The sequence below is a fragment of the Monopterus albus genome, unplaced genomic scaffold (assembly GCF_001952655.1).
Source record: "Monopterus albus unplaced genomic scaffold, M_albus_1.0 scaffold99.1, whole genome shotgun sequence".
Taxonomy (NCBI): Eukaryota; Metazoa; Chordata; class Actinopteri; order Synbranchiformes; family Synbranchidae; genus Monopterus; species Monopterus albus.
The window spans coordinates 2,193,432-2,210,562 of record NW_018127979.1 but is presented as its reverse complement, the minus strand read 5'-3'; the positions used below and the strand labels follow the sequence as shown (position 1 = coordinate 2,210,562).

The 17,131-nt window shown below is 39.4% G+C and overlaps 1 protein-coding gene across 1 annotated transcript in view; it reads right to left on the bottom strand.

Annotated features, from left to right (window-relative positions):
• The window catches only part of il1rapl1a (interleukin 1 receptor accessory protein-like 1a), a 92,896-nt gene that overhangs the window by 7,080 nt on the left and 68,685 nt on the right, over window positions 1-17,131 (bottom strand). Inside the window, exons 6-7 of the mRNA XM_020609277.1 lie at window positions 6,670-6,802; window positions 1,580-1,725 (exon numbers count right to left, since the gene is read on the bottom strand). Coding sequence (XP_020464933.1) covers window positions 1,580-1,725; window positions 6,670-6,802 — 279 coding nt within the window. The remainder of the gene's footprint in view (window positions 1-1,579; window positions 1,726-6,669; window positions 6,803-17,131) is intronic.

Genomic DNA, 17,131 nt, shown 5'->3' with positions numbered 1-17,131 from the left:
AGCCTGCCCTCCATGGAGGACCTGTACACCTCACGGGTCAAAAGGAGGGCGGAGAGGATCACTGCAGACCCCTCACACCCGGGACATAATCTGTTTGAACTCCCCTCTGGATGGTGCTACAGGTAACTGTGCACCAAGACAGCAAGGCACAGGGACAGTTTCTTCCCCCGAGCCGTCACTCTGATGAACACTTAACCCACGACATTATGACTGGACAATACCTCTAAATATATATGGTACAGATTATACAGATCTGTACAGGTTTCTATTTTTAAGTACTTCATTTTTATTCTATTTTTATCTCATTTCCTAATAAACATTCCTTTGTTTGCATTATTTATTGCTTGTTTACACTGTTTATTTTGTTATACTACACAGCCTTATGTTGGTATATTGTTTACTTGCCCCTTGCATGGGGATATGTACATGTACATTGAGAGCCGCTGTACCAGAGTCAAATTCCTTGTGTCCAACACACCAGGCCAATAAAGCTGATTCTGATTGTGAAATTCTTAGCCTTCTCCATAACTTTAGTGCTTCTAACTACTGTATGTAACACCAATTATTTTCACACTCTTAGCCGTTTGTGTTTCAATGACCACCACTTCGCCTTGGCCTACTCTCTCTCCTCTCTGCCGTTTGTGTTTCAATGACCACCACTTTGGCCTATTCTCTCTCCTCTCTTTTTTTCTGAGATGGGAGGGAAGGCAGCCTGCAGAGACATTCATAGACCTGCTGCAGGGTTTATGAGTGATGCATTCTGGCAGAGGAAACATGAAATAAACATGAGAATAATGTGATGAGAAAGAAAGAACATTCTTCCTCTCAGAAGAGTTACATGAAGCTGTGTGCAGTCTACAAAGACCACTCACATGGAACTGGGCCGTCTACAAAAGACAGTTACAGAGACAGAGATTAAAGCAGGGAGACAGACAGATAACGACTTAACATGTAATTGTATGCTGAAGTTACTGGCCTGTTGGGAATAGCTGAGGACCACTTTGCCATTTAAACAGTCTCAAATTACCTCTTTTTGTAGGGTGACAACCAGCGCATGAAAAGTGATTCAGACAAGTCATGCTAGAGCGCCAAAATAGCTACACAGCTGCTGGGGCACATGTACAGAGCAACGACCCAAGCAATGGAGACATTGTTAACAGAGGCATGGGTGGAACTTGGAAGAGCAAAGAAAAACAGACCAGATAGACAGAAGAGCAGCATTAACCTTCCACACACTAATGGGTCAGTAACAAACCCAGTGCTGTGAAGTGAAGCTTTGTTTAATGTAGTTCCAATATCAAAGTTCCAAAAAGCACCACATATATCAGACTGTATTTTGAGAAAATGTGTATAAACCTTTGCTCAAGACATCTAGTATGATAACATGGTGCAGAAAGGCTTTTAATCTTTTGTCATATGCCTTTAATGAAGGGTTTGACAAAGCCGATACTGAATAAACACTGTCAGAGTGAGGAATAAGATGGTTTTTTCAGCTTCGAAGCAAGTTGTAGGAAATATAATAGTAAAACAAGATGTCCGGGTGTTGAAACTCCTCAAGGTTACGTTAAAGAGCCCTTACCCCGCCTGAAGAGCTGGACGGTTGCTTGGCGACGACCATTACCATTTTCCACATAACAGGAATAATTTCCCAGGTCCTCCTCCTCTAAAGAGTCAATAGTCAAGGAAATGGCCACTTCCTGTTCACCGAGATGCTCTTTGACCACCCTGCAACAACAACGACAACAATAAAAACTTACTGAAGCATGCGTCTCTGCAACGCCGGTTTTGTAGTAGATGGGATATACCAGTAGTAGCAAGCAACATATGAGGGGAAGAGTCATGACCCTGACTGCAGCAATCACAAAACATACTGTGCTACAGTTCATAAGGGTTAAGCTATAGAAATGCCCACAAGCAGACATGTTTCTGCACAATGAAAAATCTTGAAAAAGTCCCTTTTGTGTTACTGTAAGTACCTCATGCTATGTTAATTTCTTTCTCTAGACTCAAAACATATGAGGAATGAAAATCAATAAGGGTTCTTCCTCTGCGTGTGTGTGGGGGAAAATCAAATAATGGTGATGAGAGGAAAATCTTTTTATAGCGGCTGCCATGGTAACAGAGAGAAGGAGAGAAAGTAATATTCCATAAAGTAAATGAGTGTCCCCCACTGGGCTGGTTGAGCCTGATGGAGGAGGGAGTGGGGAGATAATGCTCCCTCATACCTTAGACATGCTACTTAGCCCACTTTTCCAGCACCTGCAGCACAAATGACACTTTGGAGAAAACATAGTGCAAATTAGAAAGAAATCACCTCTGTGTGTGTGTGTGTGTGTGTGTGTGTGTGTGTGTGTACGTATATGTATCATCTACTCTATGTGTTAATAATGGCTATGTGTTGAGAGGGAGGAGTGGGATAAGAAAAGAGGAAAGAGCATGTCTTTAAGTGTATGTTAGAGTGTGTAGGGGGATAATGACTCTCAAGCAGATCTCTTCTCACTCGCCTTCAAGCCAATAAACTGCACATAAGGACAGCTTGCTGGGGAGATTTGGCATCAGTAATTGAAAGTGTATCACGGGCTTTGCGTAAAGAGGCTGATACAGAGCTGATGATATTTGTAGTTTCAGCTTAGTTTGTTGGGGGCTGGTCGGCTGAGAGAAAAAGGCATGGGAATAATTCATGTCTCCAGGGAGTGGTAGGCACTTTGAAGTCTCCTATTTACATTATATGAAAATGAAAATCAGAGGTTCAGGAGCAGGCCTGGCCTCTAACAGAAACCTCTTCCTGTCACCTACCTATATGTATTTCCACATTCCTGGCACTGGCTGCTTTCGGGTTTCGTAAGCCTCTTTTATCCTTTCTTCCTTTGCCCTGTGTCTGCCACTTATTACAGGGGGATCCGCGATGCCCGGGAGCAGCACGGATTCCTCATACACCAAGCAGCCTTAACAGTATGACCACTGATGGTGAAGTGAATAATACTGATTATCTTGTTACAATGGTGAACATTCAGTCCTCAATGTTTGTGGTGGCAGCAGGAAAAATGGGCAAGCATTAGGATCAGAGTGGCTTTGACAAGGGCCAAACTGTGATGGTGAGATGACTGGGACAGAGCACCTCCCACCCTGCAGGTTTTGGTGGGTGTTCTTGGTCTGCAGTGGTTGGTACCTACCAACAGTGTCTAAGGAAGGACAAATGGTGAACTGGCAACAGGGTCATGGACGCCCACGACTCACTGATGATGAGGTTGATCTGCTGTAGATTAAACTTTTGAATTTCATTCATCCTTTTCAAAAGATTGCATTTTGTTTGAGTCTTTATTAAAATGGTTGAAAATGAGAAACACTGTACATTGGTCTCTATGAAGAGAAACATTCAGTGGCTATAGTGGTGATATCACACCTAGAGAGGGGAGGCTGTTGAATCGGTCTACAAAATTCTCTCTAACTTGTCCTCTCGACCACAGATTTCACTCCTTTTACATATGTTTTTCCCTAAATGGTCGACACATTCGTGCTCTTCCTGACAGTAAAACTATGGAAGCAAACAAATTCACAGAAGATGCACAGTGAGCTGCAGACTGACCAACTGCTACACTGGCTCCTGTGTACACAGTATTAGTATTAGGTCATAATATTATTAAGCCTTCTCCAAATTGCTGAACCATTCCTTACTAAAATCACCTCTGGGCTAAGTACATAAGTATCACCATAACCTCACCTTACTGTATATTCCACCACATCCTCCTTCAGATGTCCCTAACAAGCTCTTGCCTCCATCCCATTTAAGGTGAGGTCTTAGTTAAGTCAACAGACTATATGAGCCAGCAGAGCTCGCTGCCATACAACCTGAGCCTCAAATGGAAATGATGAGAACCTAAAGTTAGAGTAGGTGCAGGTGAAGCACATAGATGCAGATGAGTCTTGAATACCAGTTCATAACACACATACACACCAGCAGCTCTGATGAAGAGCGAGCTTTATGTATCCTATGCAAGATGTTCCGGAGTGAATCAGATTTGTAGAATTCCGTGTAAATCTTGGTAAAATCCTGTACTTTTCTTTTGGATGATTGAATTTATTGATATAAAGTTAGCTGAATGAGTAAATTGTGAGCATGTTCACAGACTATGCCTGCTGCAGGCACTATTTCTTTTCAATATTCTCTCCTTTTTTCATTAGCAACACTGCTGTGTTCTCATTTAGTGATCAATTTCTGACTTATTCATTCCTTTTATACATCCAGTTCAGTGTACACCTGCACAGCACCAACTGAATTGGGCCAACAACAAATTAATCACCATCTTTATTATGCTGAGCCAGATTTGTTTTGCTAATTTATTAATCTCTGTATGCTATGATAATGTCCAGTCATCTGTGCTATAATAACAACAACAGCAGCCTTGTCCCGGTGGGGCAAATGAGAATTTATGGGTTTGGGCTACCATAGAATGAACTCTGAATCAATAGGCCCAGAGTTGGGAAAATAACTGCTTGCAGAAACTCTGAACTTAATGTACAGTGTGACTGCCCTTCTCAAAACTTTGGCTGCTGATGCATTAGTAATGAAGCTAAAAGTGTGTGTTGTTGCCAACCTGAAGACAAGAAACAGTTTCAGAAACATGCCCACTGTATCATCTGACAGGGAAACTGGCCGCAGGGCAAGCACAGATTTGTTCATGTTTAGTTTCCCCTATCCTTTCTCGCTACTGTTCGGTCCATATCTCTGACTACCTCCATGGAAATAAAAGCAAGGCACTGACTGGACATGTACAAGCCTAGGGTAGCAGCATCAGCAACAGGGAGGGGCTGATCAAACACATTATTGATCTTCTGTATGAAATATTGGTATGAATTACTGAAAAGGCAACCCCTCAGCTGGTGAGTGGGTGAATCCTGGAGTCTGGGAGTAAAGGAGGAAGAGAGCGTTAGAGAGAAAGGAAGGCAGCTGGGCAGCAGTGGTGGTTAAAATGAGATTTGGTTCTGTTGCCTGTTCATATCAGTGCACAAGCAAACTCACTATCACAGATGTGTCTTCTTTACACTCCTCTTCAGTGACTTCTACCATATTTCTTAATCTTTCCTCTTCTTCTCCTCCTACCCTTCCTCCTCAGCTCTCCACGGCCCATCTGCATGCTGCTATAGGTGGGTGCACTGAGGGAGATAGCGATAGTGGTGGCGGTGTGAAAAATGGCGGTTGTTAACCATCTGACAGGACTGTCTCCCCAGAGCTGCACTCTCTCCAAACAGCTTTAATGGGAAACATGCACATGGACCAGGAAATGGACTTGTTTAAGCAAGAGCGACATGGAAATGGGCTTGTTTTGAATGTCTTAGGGGCGTGAACGTGAGGCCTGTTGGGCATATTGTACAATGGTGCACTGAAAGGAGATAAGAGAGGACGAGGTACAGAAACAGTTTTTTGAAGATAGCATTTAGTACATTCAACCTTGAGGGAAAATGTTAGAAAAGATGCGCAAGTATGTGGGAAAAAAGCAGGACATGGACTTTTTGTACAGCTGTCACACTGTGGTGGTGAGTATAAACCAACAAATGTGCATCCCATTCTGCAGTAGATACAGTAGTGGAACAGAAAGTTAAAGAAGAGACAAGAAAAAAAAACTGGCCATTGAGAGAAATAGTTGGACAAAAAAGAAAAACAAATTAGCTCTCAGAATATGTTGTAAAGAATGTTTTCCTTTAAGAGATGTTTATGTTATGAACCTTACATAACAACTGTATGAGCTACAAGACTTAAAACTGCATATTAGATAATCCGTCGTGATGCATAACTCAAAACCTGTATTTATTTTCAGACTGTTGTCAGAGCAGCTGCACACAAAGCCCAGTTTGAAAGCTCTCTTTGTAGGAGGGTCCACTTGAGAGAAGCAAACTCTTAAATACAGGAAACAGCAAAACGTCACAGTTTTTCGGTGCATAGTACAGGTTTGCAGTTTTTTTTGTCTTGTGGCTTGATTTTTTTATGACAACTGAGCTCGTAAATACAATGAGGCTTGGGACAAATTACCATGTGTGGTGACGTTAAAGTAACAATGATCAGAACTCTGAGTGGGTTTTCGTTTCTTGTTGTTGTTGTTTATGGCTGTTAAATCTTTAAATGAGGCAAATGTTTACAGGTTAAAAAGAGTCTGTACACTTTGGTTTTGTAAAACTGACCGCACTTCATAAAGCCTCAATATGAACTATCACCACTGCAGTTTAAATAGTATTTTGCGTTATTATGCATTCCTTATCAGTGACACAAATGCTCCGTGTTGGTGTATAAGAGATGATGATCTTGCTGTGTAGGTGATGTATGCAATTCTATTGTTTCTGTGCACAATGTAGCGTGTTACGAGTCAGTCTATTTTCACGTGCTTTAATTAAGGTGACAAAACAAATGAATAATGATCGAAAACAAGTGTCAGGTTTCTTCATGATGTTAATACTGCAGCAAAATAAATGGATATCGGCAACTGCTTGGAAGGCAGTGAATAAATCACTAGAAAACAGTCAGTTTACGCAATTTGGAGTTAATGGGATGAAACGTGCAAAACTATTGGTATAGTCCTTTAATATTTTCCAGTGAATTTAATCACATCTACTATTAATTCCCCATTACTGCCAAGTGAAGCAAAATGATCTAAAGTCCAGCTGTGTGTTTCTTACTTGATTTCACTCTCCTGGACTCTCTCTTCATCGAGGTCCTCTATGAACTTCTCTCCTTTCATCCAGTAGATGAGCGGGCTAACGTCGCCGCTGTAGCCGAAAAACGCCCGGCAAGTCAGGTTCAAAGCACTTCCTGCAAGGACAGGAGATAACATGTTGTCATACTTGTGTTCCATATGTGTTCCACAGCCCCAAAAACGTTGCATCACATCATACAGTACAACTGCCTTCAATGTTCATGTTACTTTGTTTCTGACAAATGGTGATTTGTAAATTCATGTCTTTGTAATTTGTGCATCATATACACACATATGCTACTGCACACACTTGCTATCACTAATACATGTATGCACACACACAGATACTTTAGAAAATTCATCTCAAAAATGGATACGTGACAGAACATGTTAGTTGGATGTTTATGTCTCCTCAACACATTTTTTGGGGACACACAGCTCAGATTCAAGGGGTGAACATTTCTGGAGATGTTTTGATTTACTAATGTCAAAGGCACACACATACTGTACAGTACACTGATCTGAAAGCATGTAAATATTAATGAACACATGAGGGCACTCAAGAGCTTCCTAAACTCCCCCTCGAGACTGTCCATGAGAAAAAAGATGAAAGGAAACAAGAGGAGACCAACAATAACATTATTTTATTTAGAGCTGCTACTGCTGCTGGGTATGAAGGAAGGACAGGAGTCAACAACTGCAGTTTGCAGAAAGTTGATATGTCACTGAAGAGCCAATAGGGTCTTTGTTCCATGAGTTAATATCTTCTTTGTTCAAAAAGAGGGTAAGAATTCAGAATAAAAACATGACAGATACTTCACGCACCAATTTAAAACCATACAAAAGAAAAATTGTAAAGCTAATGTCACATGTGGAGCTGCCGTGAGCTCATTAGAGCCGGCATAAAAGGCCCTTTGTAGCACTCATGCAAAACCTTCAGTGGCCATGAGCTATGCATGTGTTAAAACGGTGAAATTAATGATCGAGCACTGTTGTCATATACTATGCACATGTCGATTTAGCATTCCTCTGAAGTGGTATCCTCAAAAGGCCTGGGGTACAGTAATCACACCCCGCTGCCAGTAACATGTAAACAACTCACAGCCGACAGAGGTCCATAAGACAGCACATACAGTAAACTGTATGATGGAGGATGCTCCTCTTGGGAGACCCAGTGCTGTGACTGGCTATGAAGAACGTGATCTGGGAAGCAGTGGGAGAGAGGCATGAAGAGGACGGGTGGGGGGTGAGAGGGATGGCTTTCCCCTTTCACAGCAGGGTTTATGAGCAGGAGTGCAAGGTAAACTGTATTGGTATGACACATGTGTTTATTAATCCTGCTTAGTACGTTACAGCACCACGGACAGCTCCCTCCAGTCTAATCTTGAGAATAAAAGTCAAACTACTTTATAATTCTTAACTACAGCCTCAAAAATAACAGTTTGTGTGAAATGTTATATGGCAGAGTTGAATCTAATTCCTCAAGTATTTATTTATTACAAGACTATTCTATTGGACTATGTTATATTTTACAGGGGTTTCTATGTTTTGGTCAGTCAGTGTAATGACCTTTGAACCCATCCCACACCCTTAACCACTCTGCACCCTTTTCTCAGATGCCCTGGCTATGTCCAGTGGTGCAGATGTCTTAAGAGCAAAACTGGCAAGGTTACTTTTAAAAGACTATTTGTGTTTGAACTAAGGGCATGTATCCTCTGTGTGTCCCCTGACCACAACCCAGTCACAGCTTCAAAAGATTTCAGTAGGTCGTTCTCAGCACAAATAAAGTTTTATGGTGTGCAGGGAAGGAGGCTGGGAGGACACCCAGGAATGAACTGATACTGTCTGTGCAGAGTGGCTGACATTTTCAAAGTTCAAGAGCCACTCTCAGCTTGGTATTTGTGCACAGCCAGGCTCTACAAAGGCTACATGCTGCACCTACAAAACAGGAAGCTTCCGTGTGTGATTACACACACATGCAGACACACAGGTTTTGGTGCAGGAGTTCTTTACAGTCATGCTTCATTATTTGTTTAGCAATTGTGCAAAGTAATTGTACTGTGCAAACAGCATGTTTTAAAACTCAAACTTTGTGTACAAGAAAGATGCAAGGTTTCTTTTTCCTTTAGTTTATAAATCTCCCTTGTGCTGTTAGTTTATCCCACAGATCAATTGCAAACTAGGAATGTCATGCTGCTGGCAGTTGCAGCCTGGAGAGGAAGTTTCCGCTGAGCTCCCTGCAAATCACAGGAAATCGTTGAAGGCCTCATGCTGATTCACTCTAATCCAGGTGCAGCACTCCCCCAAACACTCTTACAGCAATCTTTGTTACTGCCACACTCTTGGATGCACAATGGCAGCTGGACACTGTGTTCCAAGTGGTGGCCATTCATTCTTGTAAAATGGTCTCCCCTTGCATATGCACTACACCAACATTTTTATTACCATTATTTTTATAGATTATCTCATGCTTGAATGAAGAAGGTCCCAAAAAAGGACAAGGTTTTGATATAATCAAAAGTTGCTGGGCAACTACTACAAAATAAACACTTTGAACTTGAACTTTGAACTAGTTCTGTTACCTGCAAGTCCATTATTCTGTCAACAGTTGGACAGGCATGTCTTTGATAATGCTGACCTATGGGGGAAAATTATTTTTTGTTGCTGTACTGCAGCTAGAAACAGGGACAAATCGGCAACAGGGTTTACTCTGCTACATTATGTCCTGCTCTGCTCATACATCCATGGTCTCACAGTTTCCTCTGCCTTCATTTAACCTGTCTTCACCTCCCCTTCCTTTATTTCCAGAACATTCCAGCATTACAGCTGAAATAACAAGTTTTTGAAATAACATCTATTTTCTCCTGGTGGTACAGCATCTAACCACAACTGCACCATAAATTGTCAGAGTCAAGAGCACCTGGACAACTGTGTTTGCAAGGCTGTTGATGAAGAAATACAAATCTTATCTAGGCACAGAGAAAAGACAGTTTTACCTAAGGTTGGCATGACTCTGTCATTAGCCTCTGAGCCAAGAAACTACTATGATGTCAAGCCGGCTGAAGTTTGAACAGATGGTAGGAAGACTATTAAGCAGCACGGGAACAATAAGGTGAATCATTTGCACGCTATCAAGTTACAGAGGGGGAGGAGCAGCTTTCAAAATCCCTCTGTTCACACTCACTGTCCAATCTTACAGAAGTGCCATTTTTATTATAATCTATTATTATTTTCTGTGTAGTGTGTAACTCATAAGAATAGTGTCTGCAGTGTGTGTGTGTGTGTGTGTGTGTGTGTGTGAGCTCCTGTGAGGGATTGACAATGGCCACCTTGGGCTTTATAACAGAAGAAACATATACGCACCTAAATTCTGAGCGATTAAAAACCAACTGGTCTTTTTACAAGTACAGCAGGTTGCCAGTAATAGCATCACAGAGGACATAACAAAGCAAAGATGGTTCAATTATGACCTTGGGCTTCAGAGAGGCTTTTCAGAGAGCAACATGAAAAACATGAACAAAGTCAAAGACCTGTAATGTTACTGGTAGCAGACTGAGCTTAGAGTGAAGACTTTCCCACTTTTAAAAAAGCGATGGCCAGGTGAAAACACAACCAACCTCACAGGTCATTTCAGTTAAGGACAGAAATGACATAAAAAATGTCGGGCACTCTGTTTAGTGAATAACAAAGCCACCAAGCTCAGCAGTGAAACACAAAGGGAAGATGTTTTGTTAGAAGGAGAAGTTTGACACTACAGACAAAAATAGATTTTAGGGCTGTGGCTAATATTAATTTTCATTATAATTTAATCTCTGTATTTTTGTCATTTAATTTTGAAAACATTTTGAAAAATAAATTTCCTTAAGGTCAATATGATGTCTAAAAGTTGCTTCTGTTGTCTGGCCAACAGTCCAGAGCTCAAGATATTCAGTCCCTCAACACGTAAAACTGAAGAGAAACATAAAATCCTCACATATAAGATGCTTCAACAATGTAATATTTGTTTGCATGAAAAATTATTTAAACATTTATTCCATTATAAAAATAGTCTAATATATTTTTCTTTTATGTGCTACACATTCATAAAAGAACATCACTGGCAATGATATTAATAAAAGAATTATAAGCACAAATGATGTTAGTTTTTAGAATTTATCTTAATATCATTGTGATATTATCATGATATTGTAATACTGTCATCGTGATTTTTCTAAATCATAATAATCCTGCAGTAAATCTGATATTGTGACAACTCTTCTACTAACAGAAAGTACAACATCAGCTCAATAAATGCTGACACAACATGTCTTTTATACTGTTCACAAAACAAACCTAAGCAAGATTTCACAGGGTGCCAGCAAATTGGTTTTACCGCATTCCTTTGCATTAGATATGTCCTTGCCCCGCTGTCTCTAGATTAACATGCTTCCAGTCTTTTGCTAAAAAAATCAAAAATGAAGTCCATCGCTGTGTGTTTTGTTGACATTCACAAATAAATGTGTGATTATAAGACAATATTTGGGGTAAGAAATATTCCCTGCTGACTGATGTGTGTCCTGTGCAGCACAAGAGTGTGATTAAGTGTTTTCATGAGTGTGTTTGTTTTAATGCGGGCTTCTTTGTGTGTCGTTTCTGCCTCCAAGCATGTGTGGGTGTGGAACAAATCCATGTATTCTGAGTTATTGACATCTTCCCCCCCAGCTGAGGTCTGGTTACAGTGCCTGACAGAAAGAAAACTTAGGATTTCTTTTATTTCTTCTGGGTTTTGAAAGCTAACAACATAATAAGTCAATAGGCATTTTGGAAAATGCGTTTATTTGCTGTCTTGTTGAGAGACAGATGAGAAAATTGATAACAGTCTCATGGCTGAAAAGTAAATATGAAACTGGTTAGCTTAGCTTAGCTGGAAACAGGGGGAAAGGACTGTGTCCAACAATATCAAACCACTTACTGTACAGCTCTAGCATCTCTCTCACCAGTTAACACATATCTTCTTTGTTTGGGCACAGTGACTTTCTGGAATCATGTCATCACCTTGACAGTCATTGAGCTAAACCACTGACATATATTCAATGGACATGGCATCACCGCTTCCCTCCACTATGCAAAATTGAAGCCAAAATATTGTGACTACCGGGGCTGCCATCTTGCCTTTATGCAAGCAGATTCTGCGCAGCAGTGACTAGAAGTGGAATCAAAAATCGAATCAAAAATCAACTGAAGCACACCTCTTTATGTATCATAAACACATAAAAAAAAACTTACCAGAAAAATGACCACATGTACACACATCAGCATGATAATATCTACTAAACACAACAGAAGTGACTTCTGGGAAAAACGTATCTGATTTGTACTTTGAGTTTTCATTTCAGCTCATGTCTCATCCATTAACATGGAGGAGGCGGGATTTATGGCCTTTACCGCAACCAGCCACCGGGGAGCGATCGATCCCGGTGGCTTCACTTCTGGAGGCTGTCACAGCATCCATATTCTATATAGTCAACAAACTAAAGCAAGAAATAATCCTGCACATAACCTCCTATGAAATCACAACTAGACATCTTTACACCAAACCAAGAAAAAGATCAGCTTTAATCCTTAGGTTGGATGTGGCACAAAAAATCCACTCAAGTGTCTGAATTGGATTTTTGTGCCACACCCTACCTAAGGATGAGGGTGGATATTTTTCTGGGTTTGATGTTCTCTACCTTTCAAGAGCACCAGTGGTGGTGAGGGGATACCAGATGTGTTGAGTGATTTTTCCCTAAGCATTTTCACACTTTGGTTTTTGTATGAATTAAACAGATGAAATATACAGTAATGTGTTAATTAGTGTGTGTAGCTTCATATTTTGCTTACAGATATAAGAGCAATGCCACTCTTATTTTCTCATCTAACTCTTGGCAGGAAAGCAAATTTCCAAAATGTCAAGCTATTACATTTTATGAACAACTAGGAGCTGCTGAAGTTTAAATGTGCCATGATGTGTCAGTACACTGGGTTCTGACTATTATGCAGAAAGGGTAGTGAAATGATGCTTTTAAGCCTGGTGGTGAATTGGTCTTTAATGTAATTTGTTCTTTTTTTAAATTCTGTTTTTCTTTTTAACCAGCAAGCACAGCTGTACAACCTCATACTACATTACATGCAACCGGGCAGATGCTTATATCTGAAGTGACCTACAACAGTTAAATAAATGGAGCTATTGAATGCAATTCCAATCATTCTATTCATGTCAAATAAGGAAATAAATAGGAAACTACATCATGGCTTTTAAAAGAACAATAAATGATCTCTATTTTAAATACGCTCTGATACCAAAGCCAGCGGAACAAAAGCGAACCCCGGGTCTTTATTGCAAGACCAGATAAATGAGTGAGTGGGTGAGTAAATGACTGAGTGAACGTGCCACACAAGGTCATGAATTTGATTTGCATCAACTCATTGTGCATGTTTAGTTGATTTCACAGCATTGGGCATAATTAAGCTTCACAGAGCTGGCACTCAGATTCAGACAGAGGAACACTTTCCAGTCCAGAGGAGAGGAAAACAAACCGTGCACAGAAAACACTCTGCAGATGCTGTCCAAATTCAGCACAGATGCACAGAGCACACAGTGAGATTGACAGATATGGAGACAAAAGGGCAGATGAATGAACAGGCAGACAGAGAAAAACTCCCAATAAAACCATATGCATCCACACATGGTTATAAATGAATGGACACAAACTTGCACATCACTGTCATGTCTTGTCTTTTCTGTCTTATCTCTTTCTCAGAGAATCCACTGAATAGGACCCTTGTCTTTCACCTGTCACTGCTTGGAAATCAGTTGGTTTGTGTGTTTTTGTGTGTGACAGCCACAAACATGTTTTACTTGTAGAATAAGCTACAATCTGGCGTGCTCTTTGAATAAATCATAGTCAGAGTATGTCTGAGGTTTCATAACATACTCTAGTCTTCAGCACAACCTGCTGCTCTCTTAGTTCTCTATTCTCGAGGCAGGAAGATGTCTGGCACAAAAAAACGACACCACAAGTTGGTGCTTCCCTCACCCTGTAGTGAACTTCGCTCATTTGTCTGATTTTTTTCAGGTGGGAGGAAAGGCACAATGAGTTGGGAGCAGCAAAATATAGAATTACAATTACATAACAACACCATTTCAAGTAGTCTGTATTGAGCCAGAAAGTAATAATTAATTCTTATGAGCTGTCATACAGAACATGTTTTAACCTGTATGAAAACCTTCACTTTCAGCTTATTTAAATCTTCATACTCATCTAAAAAGCACGACTGACACAATATGTGTGTTATATCTGCTGCAACAATAGCTAAACACAGAACTAAAACACAATACTGTTTCATGCTGTACAGTGATAATAGACCTGCACAACCAAACACCAACCTGCTGCAAAGACCCACAAGACACCAGTGAAACTCATTTCTCAGTTAATCGCCCACAGTTTGCCACAGGTATCCTAAAGGTACACGATGGGGATATTTATTGACCTAAAAAAAGCATTTGACACAATCAATCATGAATTATTAATGGACAAGTTAGAAAAATAAGGGATCAGAGGAATGGTTCTGAAATGGATTAGAAGTTATTTGTCATAGAGGCGTCAATTTGTGAAGTTGGGTGAATACCAATCGAGTGAGCTGGACATTGTATGTGGAGTGCCTCAGGGTTCTGTTTTGGGACCTAAATTATTTATATTATACATTAATGATATATGCAAGGTTTCTGATTTAGTGAAAGTGGTTTTGTTTGCTGATGACACTACCATATGGGCATCGGGTGAAAACCTACAGCAACTCTCTGGACGGGTTTCACAGGAACTTGAGAAGATAAAGAAATGGTGTGACAGTAATATAGTATCTCTGAATTTGGATAAAACTAAATTTATGGTATTTGGGAATCGTAGACTAGATAATGAACTTCAATTGAAAATTGGGGGAGCTAATATAGAACGAGTACATGAAATTAAATTTCTAGGTGTCATAGTTGATGACAAATTCTCCTGGAAATCTCATATCAGATATGTTCAGCACAAAATAGCAAAAAATATATCGATATTGGCAAGGATTAGATATATTTTGGATGGGAAAGCACTACGCATTTTGTATTCCTCATTGATTCTACCATACTTAGAGTATGGCGTTGAAAACTGGGGAAATACATACAAAAGCTCACTTCAACCATTGTATATATTACAAAAAAGAGCGATAAGAAGTGTGCATAAGATGGGGTATAGGGATCACACCAATGTAGCTTTCATACAGTCTAAATTGTTAAAATTTTTCGATTTAGTGGGATATAAGACTGCTGTGTTTATGTATAAAGCCAGGAACAATTTATTACCTGGTGGAATTCAAAAACTATTTAATGAAAGGGAAGGGGGATACAATTTAAGGGGTCAGTTAAATTTAAAAATTCATGCTATACGTACAACCAAAAAAAGATTTTGTATTTCCATAAGTGGGGTAAAACTATGGAATAATTTAAGTGTGGACATAAAAAATAGTAATAGAGCTGATGAGTTTACACATAAATATAAAGGTATGTGTCAATCAAGATATGGGCAAGAACAGGCGTAACGATTAATCAGGTGTAACATTGTGGGTGTGGTGTATGAATGTTAACACTTTGTAATAATTCTTTAGTATATTACTTGTGTGGTGTAGAAGATAATTATTTAAGAATGTAATTATGTAAGAATGTTAACACTGTTATATTTTTTTAGTATATTACTTGTGTGGTGTAGAAGATAATTATTTATGTAGAGATACTGCTTGCAAACCAATGATGTAAGATGATGTCATGGGGTAGGACTGGATAAGTCTGACTTCTTCCTACTCCATTCAAGCATGTACTAGGTATAAGCAAATTGATATTGGATTAGCATTTGTTGGATATGTGTAAAATTATGTGTGTTGATATATCAACTGTCTTTACATGCTTGAAATCAAATCAAAGGTACTAGTTTTCTACACTTGCATGTTGCTACTTTGCACGGTCATGTAATTGTTACTTTTAATTTGCATGTAATGTTTTAATCTAATTTGCATTCTAATGATTGTCTATGTATGCATTTTAAGGTTTTATCTACTGTATTTCTGTGCATTAAGCACTTTGAATTGCTTTTGTGTATGAAAATGTGGCACATAAATAAACTTGCCTTGCCCAGTTCTGCATGAAATGTAGGACGTGTGGAGAATTTGGGGATACATGTGAAACAGGTAAAACATTTTCATAGCTGATAGTAAGAATATTATGATTAGTAAACCAATCTCCTATTAACAGTACATCTTCAGCACTGCCTGTTCCCACCAGTCTTCTCTCAGTGTACGCATCCAAAAACATGAGGTTACCAAGGGAAACAGCCGCGTGAATAATCTCCTGTTGTTTTTACATCTTGTCTGATGAAAGTCCTGTTTCATTTTTAGGAGCATTCTTAATTGTGATACGATATGATATTGTAAAATAAATATTCTGTACAGACACGTGGTGAGATGTAAAAACTGGCCTTAAATTTCATTTTGTCCAGAACAGATAAAAAAAAAAAAACTACAGAAAAAGGTGGGAGTCATTCTCTACCTCATGAAAAATCCATCAGTTTCAACACTGCACTCAGGTCTAGTCCAAGAGTATATGCACTGGAGATTTAAATTTTCACTTGTGTTTATACAGTTTGCTTTTTGGGCCATGATGATTGGTTTCACTGGTTGGGATGCTGCATAAGTTTGTCACTAGTTTGTCTGCTCTGGTTGAAACATGCACATACAGTATTGGCAAACTCTCAACACATTGAGCATCAATCTGTACAGTGAAAGTGAAAGATTCAAAGGCAAAAACCACAATAATGTTTTGGGGAGATTTTTAAATTAATAAATCAATCAGTAAATTCAGGCTGTCTGAACAGGATCAGTGCACGATGGGAAACTGTTATGTTTGTAGTTGTTAATGCAACCAAAGTAGATATGTATAAAAATGATAGCATCTTTGTGTTGCATTACATTTGCATCTTGCCACTCTGCACATGATCATACTTATAATTTTCCACTTTAGGAAACCCTGTCACTTTGCTCTAAAGGATTTATTCTTTAAACAATATCATATGACAAGTTAAGAGCAGCAGGATAAATCAACCTTGTTTCTAGTTTGACTTTATCTAATCAGATTTTAAAGGGAGCAATAAACCAAAGAATGAAAGAACATTCTCATTCCATATAGCCCATATAACCTTTAATCTGCACTGAAATCTCACAACCGATTGCGTTATTGTACAAGATTTTCATGCAAGATAGTGATATTCTACACACCAGCTTTTACAGAGACATTTATTTCAGAGTTTGGGTATTTTAAACTTGAATTAAAATAGCCAAGCAGAAAGTGCTTGTGTGTGCATATACTGTACTGTATAGGAGTGAGTGTGTGAGAG